Source organism: Salmo trutta, chromosome 4 (genome assembly GCF_901001165.1).
Source record: "Salmo trutta chromosome 4, fSalTru1.1, whole genome shotgun sequence".
In the NCBI taxonomy this organism is placed as follows: Eukaryota; Metazoa; Chordata; class Actinopteri; order Salmoniformes; family Salmonidae; genus Salmo; species Salmo trutta.
The window spans coordinates 23,437,019-23,453,647 of record NC_042960.1 but is presented as its reverse complement, the minus strand read 5'-3'; the positions used below and the strand labels follow the sequence as shown (position 1 = coordinate 23,453,647).

Sequence of the window (16,629 nt, the reverse complement as noted above, 5' to 3'; positions counted from 1 at the left end):
GAAAGCACCGCCAGCATTCAAAAGTGACCAAAACATCAGCCAGGAAGCATAGGAACTGAGAAGTGGTCTGTGGTCCCCACCTGCAGAACCACTCCTTTATTGGGGGTGTCTTGCTAATTGCCTATAATTTCCACCTCTTGTCTATTCCATTTGCACAACAGCATGTGAAATTTATTGTCAATCAGTGTTGCTTCCTAAGTGGACAGTTTGATTTCACAGAAGTGTGATTGACTTGGAGTTACATTGTGTTGTTTAAGTGTTCCCTTTATTTTTTTGAGCAGCGTATATACTAATTTGTTTGCAAGAACACTACTATTCAAATCAAATTTCATTTGTCACATGCGCCGAATACAAGTGTTACTTACTTACAAGCCCTTAAAACCTGTTGAGGATCTTATCCCGATCTTATCCCGGTATTGGGATTCATTGTCATGTGACCATGGCGGGGAATTCAAAACTGCAAGAGTAATCATTTCAAAAAATCAAATAATCAACTATTTTCCTCCATTTGAAAGATATATCTCCTAAATCTAACCACGCTGTCCGATTTTCAGAGGCATTACGGAGAATGCATAAAGTTAGGTTATGTGAGGAGAGTACATTGACAATAGCTGCGTGTAATGTTTAGCCAATTCAAAGAAGGGCATCAACAGACAGAAAACTAGCTAGAATTATGCACTTACCTTTGACAATCTGCATCAGATGACACTCATAGGACATTATGTTATACAATACATGCATTTTTAGTTCCATCAAGTTCATATTTATATCCAAAAACAGCATTTACAGTCGCGGTGAAATTCAGAATTTTTTTCGGCTCGAATGCTCCCAGTGAATCCAGCATTACAAATCACGGAATTACTATTCGAAAACATTGGTAAATTATAATATTGTCATTCAAAGAATAATATATTATCATCTCGTAATTGCTACCGAATGGCCAGATCTCAAAATAACTTTACTGGGAAATCACATTTTGCATAAACTGGGTACTATGCTAACAACAATAAGCTATATGCTAAGCTAAGCTAAGCTATACCGTTAGCATTAGCATCATCTAATATCGATAATAACATTCTAAATATCCCCTTACCTTTGATTATCTCCATCAGAAGGCGCTGCCAGAGATCCCAGGTCCAGAACAAATGTGGTTTCTTTTGACAAAGTTCATAATTTATGTCCAAATAGTTAGCGTTCAGTAGGCTCCCACAAAATGAGGTGGGCAGTGTAAAGTCACGTCAAAAAGCTAAAGAAAACCTAGTAAATAATCTATTTACGTTTGTTTAAACATGTCAAACGTTGTTCATCATTAATCTTTTGGTCCATTTTTAACGTGAAACATCAGTAAACATCAGTAATATTTTCACACAACCTATCAAGTGTCTAGAATAAACGATAATGACAAAGGCACTCTTCTCAGATTCATGCGCAGGCGCAAAAAATGAAGTGATGACGTGTCAACTTGTAAGCTTTCTTATTCGGTCTGTATTCATCACAGATGCTTCCAACAACTTTCTAAAGATCGTTGACATCTAGTGGAAGCAGTAGGAGTTGCGAACTGAATCCTTTCTCACTGTGGTATCTTTAAAACAATGACACTAAATAGTACAGTCACAAAATTCTCATTTTTTTTAATCTATTTTTCACAGGTTTTTGCCTGCAATATGAGTTTTGTTATACTTACAGACACCATTCAAACTGTTTTAGAAAATTCAGAGTGTTTTCTATCCGAATGTGTTAATAATATGCATATCCTAGCTTCTGAGTTGGTGTAGGAGGCAGTTAAAAATTGCCACATATTTTTTTCAAAATTCTCAATACTGCCCCCGTGGCCCGTAGAGGTTAACTCATACTTTTATTGTTTTATTTGTCTTTGAAAATCAATTTAAAAATAGATTTAGAAATTGCAATGAGGGCTTTTTGTAAACATTGATGGACAGTGTTGAATATAGGCTATGTTTAAATGCCCCTTCCAATTTAGACATTTCAGTATTGTGCACAAGCTGCTAGGCAGAAATGGTAGGCATACATGCAAAAGATCTTGCCTATGTAGAGTAAGGAGATGGCAAGGTTTTGCAAATCAGTCTCAACCACCTGAAAATTGTGAAGTGATTTGTGGAATATCACATATTTAAACCCAAATCCCACAGGATTTGGGAAACATCAGGATTTTCTACGGTCCTATTTGAAAGGGATAGTTCACCCAAATGAATTACATATTTAAGTGTTTGTTTCTTATGGACAAGGAGAGACTGCAATCCATCCTAGGGTTAGCCACTGCCACCAACCATTAGTATTAGCATTTTCTAACCAAAAACCAATGTAATGTCAAAAGTTCATGCCCAAATAACTTCAAAGTATCTTCAAACCAAGTGGTCCAATTTTTTGTGTATTTAACTTTTTTAAAGAGTCATTAATACATCCAGTCTATGACTTGAACATTTTTTTATTCCACCCTAGTCATGGGGGCTAAGCCATGTGAAGTGATGGACAATTGCAGAAAATGAGCTTCAAAACAGAAATGAAATGTTCAGTTTGCAGCCGAATATGCAACATACAGTAGAGAACACAAGCATGGGGACCCTTGCATGTTTTGTCCCAATTCACCTTCATAACCTAGCAAGGTGGAAGCAGCCTGATCGCTCTGTTTACCATTCTATCATGATATCTGAAGTGAAATAGAAAGGTGAATGCAGTGATTAGGTTAGTTCCACCATGATAATCATAACCACCATTTATAATGCAATCAGTGCTCTGTGTTTGTGTGTTGCCAACCAGTATCTTTGATGAAGGGCCAGGAGTTGATCTACACTGCCATGCCCATCAATGGGGCGCTGGCAAAGACCTTACCTTCAGCCTCACCTCTTGCCCGCTCACCAACGGTCGTGAACAGGGGGACCAGATTTAGGTAGGTTTAGTCTGAACTGTTCAAACTGTTTTTTTTTGTCAGATATCACCTATCCTTAACTGCCATCGGTAATAGAAAAGTGCCTGTGTATGTGTTCACAGATGCATCTATGGAGCCAGCACTTGGAGACTTGCAAGATGATGTGATAAAGTCCAGACTGACAGGCGGTCTTGATACTGATGTCTCTAAATGGAGAGTCCTGGCACCCGGCATAAACATTTTACTAGACACAACTTATTTGTATTGTCTTTTTGAATTTTTGAACTACCCAAGTTCCCAACAGCATTTGGCAATTACACTGGTACAGTTAGGCCCTAAAGCTTATGCTACACACTAATGCCAGATAAAAAATAATGAAAGAAAAACCTCAATGTAGCCTATATGAATTGCACAAGACTTATACATTTATGGATTTTTAATTGTTTTATTTTTATTCAACCCGCCTGTCACCCACCTGTCCTTCATCCACACAATATTTCATGGCCTTAAACCCGCCCGCCCCACAGGCTTCCAAATTGACCCGGAGAATAAAGAATCCCATTGCACAATAGTAATTTTTATTCACTGATGGAAATACCAGTCGATGGAAGTACATCTGACTGTCATGCTTATCGGTCTGTAGGTTCATTTGCATAATTTAGTGGAATTAGATTGGCGCCTGTGTATTTTCATTAGTCTTCATGTATCTTATTTATCACACATGCATAACATACATAGAGAGCCTATTTTGAGCAGAATATCACCCCAGACAGCGCTAGAGATGCTGCTGCAGCTCCTCAGCTCGTTGCTGCTAGAGTGAAACGTGTTTTTATAAGCCCAGTCATTGTGCAACAATTCTAAATGCAATCGTGTGTTAAAAACAAATTTTTATTTCTCAATTGTTAATTGAAGCACGCCTCCCATTTGCCATCTAATTGCATAGGCAGGCTATCAGCACATCTCCCACCATTTTGCAATGTGAGCTGGAGGCAGTAGACTATGCATTTTGAAAACATATACTTAATTGTTTGAAACCAGAACGTTTTATTTCATATTATGCGGCATATCTTACCTTGCTTCAGTGTATTGGCAAAATCCGACCATAGAAACATGGAGGCAATTATTTTTTAGACTTCATATCTATACCATTGAAACCAGCATTTCTCTCCTGTTGTTTTTTCCGTTGTCCAGAAGCCGAAGGCACAATCCTAGTCATATTAGCAGCCCATCCTAGTTGTTGCATCTTTAGATTCCCCCTCTTTCTAAGTTTCTAACGGAGAAACTCATCTCTGTCACATATGGAACCGCTCGCATCAGGTGAGCTGTTTAGATTGGTGTTTTCCCGCAAATTGCATTTTGGCAAATGTTTGAAAATTGAGTTTTATTTTGCTGCTTCATTACAGAAGTTACATGTTCTGTTAATATGAATTACCATAATCTAAATGTCATTCTGAGCACCATCGGAGGACACCCAATTGGGTTACCCACCCAACAAATATGGGTTCGGTAAATTTCTCAAATTAATGTTCAATTAAAATCTTTCTGGTCACATAGTCCGGCGCCAGACAACCCTGGTGTGTGTGTGTCCCAGTATACAGTTGAAGTCAGAAGTTTACATACACCTTAGCCAAATACATTTAAACTCAGTTTTTCACAATTCCTGACATTTAATCCTAGTAACAATTCCCTGTCTTAGGTCAGTTAGGATCACCACTGTATTTTAAGAATGTGAAATTTCAGAATAATAGTAGAGAGAATGATTTATTTCAGCTTTTATTTCTTTCATCACATTCCCAGTGGGTCAGAAGTTTACATACACTCAATTAGTATTTGGTAGCATTGCCTTTAAATTGTTTAACTTGGGTCAAACGTTTCAGGTAGCCTCCACAGGCTTCCCACAATAAGTTGGGTGAATTTTGGCCCAACGCTTTTTTAGTTCTGCCCACATATTTTCTATGGGATTGAGGTCAGGGCTTTGTGATTGCCACTCCAATACCTTGACTTTGTTGACCTTGAGCCATTTTGCCACAACTTTGGAAGTATGCTTGGGGTCATTGTCCATTTGGAAGACCCATTTGCGTCCAAGCTTTAACTCCCTGACTGATGTCTTGAGATGTTGCTTCAATATATCCACATCATTTTCCTCCCTCATGATGCCATCGATTTTGTGAAGTGCACCAGTCTCTCCTGCAGCAAAGCACCTCCACAACATGATGCTGCGACCCCCGTGCTTCCCAGTTGGGATGGTGTTCTTTGGCTTTCAAGCCTCCCCCCTTTTCCTCCAAACATAACGATGGTCATTATGGCCAAACAGTTCTATTTTTGTTTCATCAGACCAGAGGACATTTCTCCAAAAGGTATGATCTTTGTCCCTATGTGCAGTTGCAAACCATAGTCTGGCATATTTATGGTGGTTTTGGAGCAGTAGCTTCTTCCTTGTTGAGCGGCCTTTCAGGTTGGCGATATAGGACTCGTTTTACTGTGTATATAGATACTTTTTTACCTGTTTCCTCCAGCATCTTTACAAGGTCCTTTGCTGTTGTTCTGGGATTGATTTGCACTTTTCGCACCAAAGTACGTTCATCTTTAGGAGACCGATCGCATCTCCTTCCTGAGCGGTATGACGGCTGCGTGGTCCCATTGTGTTTATACTATTGTCTGTACAGATGAACGTGGTACCTTCAGGCATTTGGAAATTGTTCCCAAGGATGATCCAGACTTGTGGAGGACTACAATTTTTCTTGGCTGATTTTCTTTTGATTTTCCCATGATGTCAAGCAAAGAGGCACTGAGTTTGAAGGTAGGCCTTGAAATACATCCACAGGTACGCCTCCAATTGACTCAAATGTTGTCAATTAGCCTATCAGAAGCTTCTAAAGCCATGACATCTTTTTCTGGAATTTTCCAAGCTGTTTAAAGGCACAGTCAGCTTAATGTATGTAAACTTCTGACCCCTGGAATTGTGATACAGTGAATTATAAGTGAAATAATCTGTCTATAAACAATTGTTGGAAAATTATTTGTGTCATGCACAAAGAAGATGTCCTAACCGACTTGCCAAAACAATAGTTTGTTAACAAGACATTTCTGGAGTGGTTGAAAAATGAGTTTTAATGACTCCAACCTAAGTGTATTTAAACTTCCGACTTCAACTGTGTGTGTGTCCGTGTCCCAGTAGTGCTTTACATCATGTGCTATAGAGCGTGAACAAGGTCTGACCTGAAATCCCTGACCTGAAATCACACACGCCATCTACTGTCAAAGCAACAGAAGTGAAGTTATTACTGAGGAAACAGTCAGTTTTCTCTCTCTGTTTAGTAGAACTGTGCAGGCTGTCCTGACTAGTACTCTCATTGCAATAATAATACAGTAGAGATTTACTCTACTCTATGTATTTATATATGTTTTGTCCAGTATACTGTGTACTCTATGAACCTGTCTTGGCACTCCCTTTTTCCATACAGATGCTTCATCTATTTCAAAGCATTGATTAAATTAGGTATAGGTCACTAAACATTAGCTTGTTCAGAGACTCTGTTCACTGTTTGACTAATGCATTGATCAGCAATGGATCCATTGGATGTTGAGTCGACGTGGAATGTTGCACTATACCTTCATTCTTCCCCTTGATCCTAGATGACACAAGTCTGACCGTGACTCTGTATGCAGGCTAACCAGTTTACACACACAACACAAGCAGGACACGCACTTAACATAGATTAAAGGGGCAATCTGGAATATTTACTGCTGCTCAATGGTCATTTCAGTTGAAGATACAAACCCATTGATTCTTGAAGAATATAACTTATAACAGCCACATGAACTTAGTTCAACTGTTTTATCTTATCATAACCCAAAATATAAGCAAATTTTACTTTTGGAGGATTTTTTTTTGTCATTTGAATTTGTGTCGAAACAATGTATAGTTTTGAAATATTTGTATTATCATATTGATCTCATGGGCTATCAGTCCATCTATGAATGTAAACCAAGTGGAGGGACTGCTGTTGGGCTGCAACACAAACTCGGAATTGTGGCTTTTTGCAGATAAGCATTAGAAATCTAGAATTAGCCATGGGCTAGCCGCTCACGAAAGCTCAAAGGAAAGGTTTCCTAGACAAATGGTCTGTTTCTAGAACATTCTCATACACACACAATCTGCACTGTCACCAGCTTTTAGTCACACCTCCTGGTAGCTGAGTTATACTGAACAAAAATATAATTATAAACTGGGTGGTTCGAGCCCCGAATGCTGATTGGCTGAAAGATTTTTTATTTCACCTTTATTTAACCAGGTAGGCCAGTTGAGAACAAGTTCTCATTTACAGATAAAGCAAAGCAGTGTGACACAAACAACACAGAGTTACACATGGAATAAACAAGCGTACAGTCAATAACACAATAGGAAAAAAATCTATATACAGTGTGTGCAAATGGCGTGAGGAGGTAAGGCAATAAATAGGCCATAGTAGTGAAGTAGTTACAATTTAGCAAATTAACACTGGAGTGATAGATGAGCAGATGATGGTGTGCAAGTAGAAAGACTGGTGTGCAAAAGAGCAGAAAAGTAAATTAAAACAATATGGGGATGAGGTAGGCAGATTTGGTGGGATATTTACAGATGGGCTATGTACAGCTGCAGCGATCGGTTAGCTGCTCAGATAGCTGATGTTTAAAGTTAATGAGGGAAATGTATAAGTCTCCAGCTTCAGCCATTTTTGCAATTCGTTCCAGTCATTGGCAGCAGAGAACTGGAAGGAAAGGCGGCCAAAGGACGTGTTGGCTTTGGGGATAGCCAGTGAAATATACCTGCTGGAGCGCGTGCTACGGGTGGGTGTTGTTATCGTGACCAGTGAGCTGAGATTAGGCGGAGCTTTGCCTAGCATTGACTTATAGATGACCTGGAGCCAGTGGGTCTGGCGACAAATATGTAGCGAGGGCCAGCCGACTGGAGCATACAGGTCGCAGTGGTGGGTGTTATAAGGGGCTTTGGTAACAAAACGGATGGCACTGTGATAGACTGCATCCAGTTTGCTGAGTAGATTATTGGAAGCTATTTTGTAAATGACATCGCCGAAGTCGAGGATCGGTAGGATAGTCAGTTTTACGAGGGTATGTTTGGCGGCGTGAGTGAAGGAGGCTTTGTTGCGAAATAGGAAGCCGATTCTAGATTTAATTTTGGATTGGAGATGTTTAATATGAGTCTGGAAGGAGAGTTTACAGTCTAGCCAGACACCTAGGTATTTGTAGTTGTCCCCATATTCTAAGTCAGAACCGTCCAGAGTAGTGATGCTAGTCGGGCGGTTGGGTGTGGGCAGCGAACGGTTGAAAAGCATGCATTTGGTTTTACTAGCGTTTAAGAGCAGTTGGAGACCACGGAAGGAGTTTTGTATATAATTTACTGAGTTACAGTTCATATAAGGAAATCAGTCAATTGAAATAAATTCATTAGGCCCTAATCTATGGATGTCATGACTGCCATGATTGAGTTTTTCCCCACAAAAGGGCTTTATTAGAGACAGAAATATTCCTCAGTTTCATCAGCTGTCTGGGTGGCTGGTCTCAGAGGATCACACAGGTAAAGAAGCCGGATGTGGAGGTCCTGGGCTGGAGTGGTTACACATGGTATGTGGTAGTGAGGCCGGATGGACGTACCGCCAAATTCTCTAAAACAAAGTTGGAGGCGGCTTATGGTAGAGAAATTAACATTAAATTCTCTGTCAACAGCTCTGGGGGACATTCCTACAGTCAGCATTCCAATTGCACGTTCCCTCAACTTGAGACCTCTGTGGCATTGTGTTGTGTGACAAGACTGCACATTTTAGTCACCTTTTTTTGTTCCCAGCACAAGTACCAAGCAGGTGCACCACCTGTGTAAGAAGGATCATGCTGTTAAATCAGCTTAATATACCACACCTGTCAGGTGGATGGATTGTCATGGCAAATGAGAAATGTTCACCAACAGGGATGTAAACAAATTTGTGCACAAAATGTGAGAGAAATAAGCTTTTTGTCAGTATGGAAACATTCTGGGATCTTTTATTTCAGCTCATGAAACATGGGCCCAACACTTTACATGTTGCGTTTATATTTTTGTTCAGTATATTTAACTAGAGGGGACAACAACAACAAAACTGTCATGAGTTATTTATTGCTCTCCAAAACATTTAAACGCCATAATACTTTCAGTTGAATGATTTCAGTAAAATTGATCAATGGCTATTAATATATCTTTTAGATAAAACAGCTATTATAAATTCATAAAGGTTACCAGTGGTCTCATAATGCATTTATGTCTTACTATATGTTGTATATTTTATGTATCTGTTCATCTCTGCTAATCTTCAACATGGTTCAAACCTTTTCTAATTTCTCTGTTTGTCCCCTCACAGGTTCCAGAGGGGTGTCCTTTTCTCAGCTCATCACGTGTTAGCCTCTAGAACTGGAGGTGGGCCTGCCCCACCGATGTTCCACACAACCATCTCCGGGGAACGGGTCACCGCTGCCATCCATCGATGGCCGTCGTTTGACGGGGAAAACTGCGAATGCTGAGCAGGCTAGTGAGGTTGGGGCCCGCCCTCAGTCTCCGCTCATTGTCCGCTGGATGGAATTGAGGTGAATGGAGGCCATTTCCAACGTCGAGGACCCCAACTCATCAGAGGGAGATGAGAAACGGTCAGTCCATGATCCTCCCTGTTCCCTGCTGTGTACGAGGGGGATTTCTGTGAGTGGGTTTGTAACAACAACGTCCGTAACATTTCAGATACACAATACAGCACTTAGTTCATCCCAAATTATTTTTTAACGCTACCTCTGAGGATTGCATAACAGTGTGTCATATGTAGAGGGGAAGAGATATAAGTTATATAATGCAATTTAATGTATAAATCTGGAGATCCAGATTTATACATCCAGTTACACACACACACACAAACTCTGGCATGGACGCTCACACACACTCCATAGATTTACAGTAAACACAATGTAAAAATGAGGGGAGGAATGTAGAGGGAGTTGTAGAGAAGCACTGCCTCCCGCCCAACACGTGCCCTCACATGCGTAGCGCCTTCCTTCTCATTAAATGTGCAGATGCTGAATTTATCCAGCAAATTGGAGTCACATTTTTAAATGAGCACAGACCGCGGTAGAGAAATACACACGTTAGATTTTAAATCTGTGTGTGTCGAATGTACTGTATTTTATATGTTAATGAAGGGATGTATGGATTATATGCCTATACTATAGAGGATGAGGTGGAGGTGTATGGTGTGTGTGTGTGTGTGTGCGTGTGTCCACTGTGCAGTGATTAACATAACAGAGTGTAGGATTAGGAGTAAGGGGGGGTCAGATGGAACGGCATGAAAGCAGAGGACAACTCAGGACACATCAATATGTGACGCCAGCAGGGGATTGTCTCTTGTGTGTCGCTATTTATGTTTCGATGTGTGTGTGTGTCGCTCTGGGTGTGTGCATGTGTGTATGTCGCTGTGTGTGTGTGTGCACGGAGGATGTCTGTGCACATGCACGTGTCCTTGTGTGAGCTGCCTCATGCATAACCCCCCCCCGGTGATCTCTGAGCCACTCAGCACTTTGGTCTCATACACACACGGAGCCCTGGGGCAATCACAGTGATGCCGCTACTGTGTGTGCCCGTGTGTGGGCGCATTAGGATTAACTCTGTGGAGAGCAGCGTCTGAACATTCTCAGGGAAGTTTGGCGCCCACCACATCATTTCACTTACCAGCTTTAATTTAATAAGGAGTGTGAAAAAGGAAGCGTTTATGAATACACATATTCAGGGGCTTTGCTTATCCACTCTGAAGATCAACAGTGGAACCAAAGAGTCCTCAAGCTGTTTCAAATTCAAACCTTTATTATTCATTAACTTCAGGTACAAGTGGATATTGATATTAACTTTATGCACTGATCAATATACTCTGTTCCTGAAGTGCTTACCCTCCAGTATGTTTTCGCTCCAACCTCAGTTGTAAATAACCTGATTAAGTTTATCAACCCGCTAATTATTATAATCATATGCACTAGATTAGGGTTGGAGCGAAAATCTACAGGATGGTAGCTCTCCATGAACAGGGTTGAAGAGCCCTGCTTTAGATAATTGTTAAGAATATTCAATAATACATTATCTAGATAAGTGAAGTAAAAATAATTTCATTTCTCAGTGCTCTACTTGCCTTCCTTGACTGATCTTACGTGTCCTGGAAAATGGGGTCAGTGTTTAACTTGATGCACACAACGTGTGTACACATACAGCATGTCCCCAGAGATGACTATAGATAAGATTTAACAACATGTCTCTGTATTTATGTTGTTCCCCAACCTGATCTCAGAGCATTTCGTATTATTCTGTACTTAAATCCGACATACTCCATTTAGTATAATATGTTACGTTTCGTGTGGTATGTATTAATTTGTGGATGTCCATCACTCATTTCGTATGATATGTTACGAATTACAATTCGTATTGTACTGTACGTTATGTTTCGAATTTGCAAAACGTACAATATGTTACAAATTTGAAAAGCATGTTATGTTACAAATTCTAGCTAGGTGGCTAACTTTAGCTAGGCTAGGGGTTAGGGTTATGTTTAGGCTAACCCTTAGGTTAGAGGAAGGGTTAGCTAACATGCTACTTAGTTTCAAAGTAGCTAAGACAGCATGTAAAGTTGTCTGATGAGATTAAAACTTGGGTTGCTAGACGTTCGTGTTATACGCCCGACCAACCACCCTACTTTAGTTTTGGCCTTCAGTAACCATCTGTCTTATGTAACAATGCCAAGTGTAACATATCATACCAAATGGGGTACACGGATTTACTTACAGAATCATATGAAATGCTCTGAGACCAGGTTGTGTTCCCATCAGACTCAAACACTATGTCCTGTCCTGCAACAACAAGCCTGTTTGTTATTCACAAGCTTTTTCCTGCATCGGTGATATCCTAGCACCGTGTGTGTGCGCGTGCATGTGTACACGTGTGTGTGCGCAGTTATTGGCGAATGTTTGGCCTGATGGGCTGGTCAGTGACTGAGAGAATATTGTAATGTTTACGCATGTTAGTTTACTAGGTGGTTAACATAGTTTACTTTGTTATCACAAAGCACAGTACTTCTAATCACAACAGCTACTAGTCATATCAGTGATGCCAGTGTGTGACATCATAGCCTTGATTACTGAAAGCTATGCAGTCCAAGAACCCAGCCAAGTTAATAGACAGACACACACACCTGACTTCTGAGTGAATAGGCAGCTCAGGAACAGGACCAGATACATAAGACCTCCTGAGTTAAAGAGGATCTGTGAAAAGAAACCAGCCAGCAGACCATTAATCCAATCTCAATGTAGTGAAAGGTTCAGTAAAGAAAAAAAATATGTTTGGCCAGTCAGTCGGTGGTCAAGACTTGTCAAACATCAACTTCTTCAGGCTAGGGTCCTTTTTTTTGCCTGTTACTCAGGCCCAGAAGCCAGGATATGCATATAATTTGGACCATTGGATAGAAAATACTTTGAAGTTTGTAGAAATGTTAAAATAATGTATGAGACTATAACACAATTGATATAGTAGGAGAAAATCCAAAGAAAAACCAACCTGAATTTTGTTTTTTTGAGATCCCATGCTCTTACAATGGAAAGCTATGGGGCATATGAAATTCCAGCTCCCAGATTGCAATTCCTATGGCTTCCACTAGATAAACAGTCTTTATTCAAGGTTTCAGGCTTGTTTCTTCCCAAACGAGGAAGAATTTTGAGTTTTAGTACTGGGAGTCAGTTGGAAATCAGTCTGTGCGCATGCAACAAAGAGGACGCACACCTGCTAATTTTGCTTTCCTATTAAACATACTTCTTTCCATATTAAATATTATAGTTTAATTACTTTTTAGGGTACCTGATGATTAAGTGGAAATTTATTTTGACTTGTTTTAACAAAGTTTAGCGGTAACTTTTTGGATTCCTTTCTCTGCATGTTGAACAAGTGGATTTCTCAAATTGATGGCACCAACTAAACTGACTTTTTGGGATATAAAGAAGGATTTTATCTAACAAAATGACCATGCATGTTGTAACCTTCAGATTGCAGGTTTGTAACCTGGTAACCTTTTGGATTGCAAATCAGAGGAAGATTTTCAAAAAGTAAGAGAATATTTAATCGCTATTTGTGATTTTATGAAGCCTGTGCTGGTTGAAAAATATTTTGATGTGGGGTGCCGTCCTCAAACATCGCATGGCATGCTTTCGCTGTAAAGCCTATTGTTAATCGGACAATACCGTTAGATTAACAAGAATTTAATCTTTTAACCGATATAAGATACTTGTATGTACCTAAATGTTTAATATCCATAATTTTTATGATTATTTATTTGAATTGCATGCCCTCCAATTTCATCGGAAGTTGTCAACTAGCGGGACGCCTAGCCTTATTTAGCCTTGACTAGATACACTGCATACAAAAGGTATCTAAGCAACTGTAATGCCTTTAACATGATATCCTGTTCCCTGATGTGGTTTACATATACACAACATGACCAAAAGTATGTGGACACCTGCTCTCCGAACATCTCATTCCAAAATCATGGGCATTTATATGGAGTTGATCCCCCATTTGCTGCTATAACAGCCTCCACTCTTCTGGGAAGGCTTTCCACTAGATGTTGGAACATTGCTGCAGATAGTTGCTTCCATTCAGCCACGAGCATTAGTGAGGTCGGGCACTGATGTTGGACGATTAGGCCTGGTTCGCAGTCGGCATTCCAATTCATCCCAAAGGTATTCGATGGGGTGGAGGTCAGGGCTCTGTGCAGGCCAGTCAAGTTCTTCCACACCCATCTCAACAAACCATTTCTGTATGGACCTCACTTTGTGCACGGGGGCATTGTCATGCTGAAACAGGAAAGGGCCTGTCCAAACTGTTGCCACAAAGTTGGAAGCACAGAATTGTCTAGAATTTCATTGTATGCTGTAGCGTTAAGATTCCCCTTCACTGGAACTAAGGAACCTAGCCCGAACCATGAAAAACCACCCCAGACCATTATTCCTCATCCACCAAACTTTACAGTTGGCACTATGCATTTTGGCAGGTAGCGTTCTCCTGGCCAAACCCAGATTTGTCCAGATGGTAAAGGGTGATTCATCACTCCAGAGAACGTGTTTCCAATGGTGGCGAGCTTTACACCACTCCAACCAACGCTTGTCATTGCGCATGGTGATCTTAGGCTTGTGAGTGGCTGCTCGGAAACAGATTTCACGAAGCTCCTGACAAACAGTTATTGTGCTGACGTTGCTTCCAGAGGTAGTTTGGAACTCTGTAGTGATTTTTATAACCAAGGACAGACAATTTTTACGTGCTTCAGCACTCTGTGAGCTTGTGTGGCCTACCACTTCGCGGCTGAGCCATTGTTGCTCCTAGACGTTTCCATTTCACAATAACGGCATTAACATTGCAGACATTTGATGAACTGACTTGTTGGAAAGCAGGCATCCTATGACTATGCCAAGTTGAAATTCACTGAGCTCTTCAGTAAGGCTATTCTACTACCAATGTTTGTCTATGGAGCAACGGGTGTGGCTGAAATAGCCAAATCCACTAATTTGAAGGGGTGTCCACATACTTTTGTATGTACAGTCCATTCGGAAAGTATTCACAGCCTTTAACATTTTCCACATTTTGTTACGTTACAGCCTTATTATAAAATGTTTTAAATACAAAATGTTGCTCAATCTACACACAATACCCCATAATGACAATGTGAAAACAAGTTTTTAGACATTTTTGCTAATTATTAAAAATAAAAAACAGAAATACCTTGTAAGGTTTGCAGACCCTTTGCTGTGAGACTCTAAAATTGAGCTTTGTTGCATCCTGTTTCCATTGATCATCCTTGAGATGTTTCTACTACTTGATTTCTAATACTCTGACAGAGCTCCAGAGTTCCTCTGTGGAGATGGGAGAATCTTCCAAAAGGATAACCATCTCTACAGCACTCCACCAATCAGGCCTTTATGGTAGAGTGGCCAGAGGGAAGTCACTCCTCAGTAAAATCCACATGACAGCCCACTTGGAGTTTGCTAAAAGGCATCTAAATGACTCTTATACAATGAGTAACAAGATTCTCTGGTCTGATGAAACCAAGCTCTTTGGGCTGATTGCCAAGCGTCACGTCTGGAGGAAACCTGGCACCATCCCAACGGTGAAGCATGGTGGTGGCAGCATCATGCTATGGGGATGTTTTTCAACAGCAGGGAATGGGAGACTAGTCAGGATCAAGGGAAAGATGAACGGCGCAAAGTACAGCGATATCCTTGATGAAAACCTGCTCCAGAGTGCTCAGGATCTCAGACCGGGGCGAAGGTTCACCTTCCAAAAGGACAACTACCATAAGCACATAGCCAAAACAACGCAGGAGTGGCTTCGGGACAAGTCAATGTCCTTGAGTAGCCTAGCCAGAGCCCGGACCCAATCTATCATCTCTGGAGAGATCTGAAAATAGCTGTGCAGCAACACTCCATATCCAACCGGAAAGAGCTTGAGAGGATCTGCAGACAAGAATGGGAGAAACTCCCCAAATACAGGTGTGACAAGCTTGTAGCGTCATACCCAAGAATACTCAAAGGTTTTAATCGCTGCCAAAGGTGCTTCAACAAAGTACGGAGTAAAGGGTCTGAATACTTACGTAAATATGATATTTCAGTTTTTTTATTCTTAATAAATCTGCAACATTTCTAAAAAACAGTTTTTGCTCTGCTATTGTGTGTAGATTGATGGAATAAAAACAATTGAATCCATTTTAGAATAAGGCTGTAATGTAACAAAATGGGGAAAAAGTCAAGGTGTCTGAATACTTTACTAATACACTGTATAGTTTGTACTGTATATACAGCGCCTAAAAGTATTCACACCCCTGAACTTTTTCCACATTTTGTTATACTACAGCCTGAATAAAAAAATACCCCATGGTGTAAAAGTGGACTAACGTTTTTCAAAATGTTTACAAATTAATAAAATATCAAAAGCTGAAATGTCAAGTGTTCAACCCCTTTGTTATGGCAAGCCTAAATAAGTACAGGAGTAAAAGTGTTAATGTGCTTAACAAATCACATAATAAGTTGCATAAACTCACTCTGTGTGCAGTAATAGTGTTTAACATGATTTTTGAATGACTACTTTTGAATGACTAATTGTGTGTGTGGGTTACATCTCTGTAACCCACACATACAATTATCTGTAAGGTCTGTCGAGCAGTGAATTTCAAGCACAGATTCAACCACAAATACCAGGCCCATTTTCCAATGCCTCGCAAAGAAGGGCACCTATTGTTAGATAAATAAAAAAAATGTAAAAGCAGACGTTGAATATTCCCTTGCGCATGGTAATATTAATTACACTTTGCATGGTGTATCACTACAACCAGTCACAACAAAGATATAGGCATCCTTTCTAACTCAGTTGCTGGTGAGGAAGGAAACCACTCAGGGATTTCACCGTGAGGCCAATGGTGGATTTAAAACAGTTACAGAGTTTAATGTCTGTGATAGGGGAAAACTGAAGATGGATCAACAACATTGTAGTTACTCAACAATACTAACCTAATTGACAGTGAAAACAAGGAAACCTGTACAAAATGAAAATATTCCAAAACATGCATCCTGTTTGCAACAAGGAACTAAAGTAATGCTCCAAAAAATGTGGCAAAGCAATTAACTTTTTCAAGCGTAGTGTTAGCTGCATC

General features: G+C 40.2%; 1 protein-coding gene across 6 annotated transcripts in view; it reads left to right on the top strand.

The window, feature by feature from the left end:
- Positions 1 to 16,629, top strand: part of LOC115192090 (thyroid hormone receptor alpha) — an 86,916-nt gene that overhangs the window by 56,287 nt on the left and 14,000 nt on the right. For 4 of the 6 annotated variants that reach the window (XM_029750213.1, XM_029750210.1, XM_029750211.1 and 1 more), the window contains 3 exons: positions 2,779 to 2,908; positions 3,010 to 4,204; positions 9,280 to 9,611. In XM_029750213.1, the coding sequence (XP_029606073.1) occupies positions 9,553 to 9,611 (59 nt within the window). In that variant the 5' untranslated portion in view covers positions 2,779 to 2,908; positions 3,010 to 4,204; positions 9,280 to 9,552. The remainder of the gene's footprint in view (positions 1 to 2,778; positions 2,909 to 3,009; positions 4,205 to 9,279; positions 9,612 to 16,629) is intronic. The other 2 variants (XM_029750214.1, XM_029750212.1) reach the window with 2 other exon arrangements.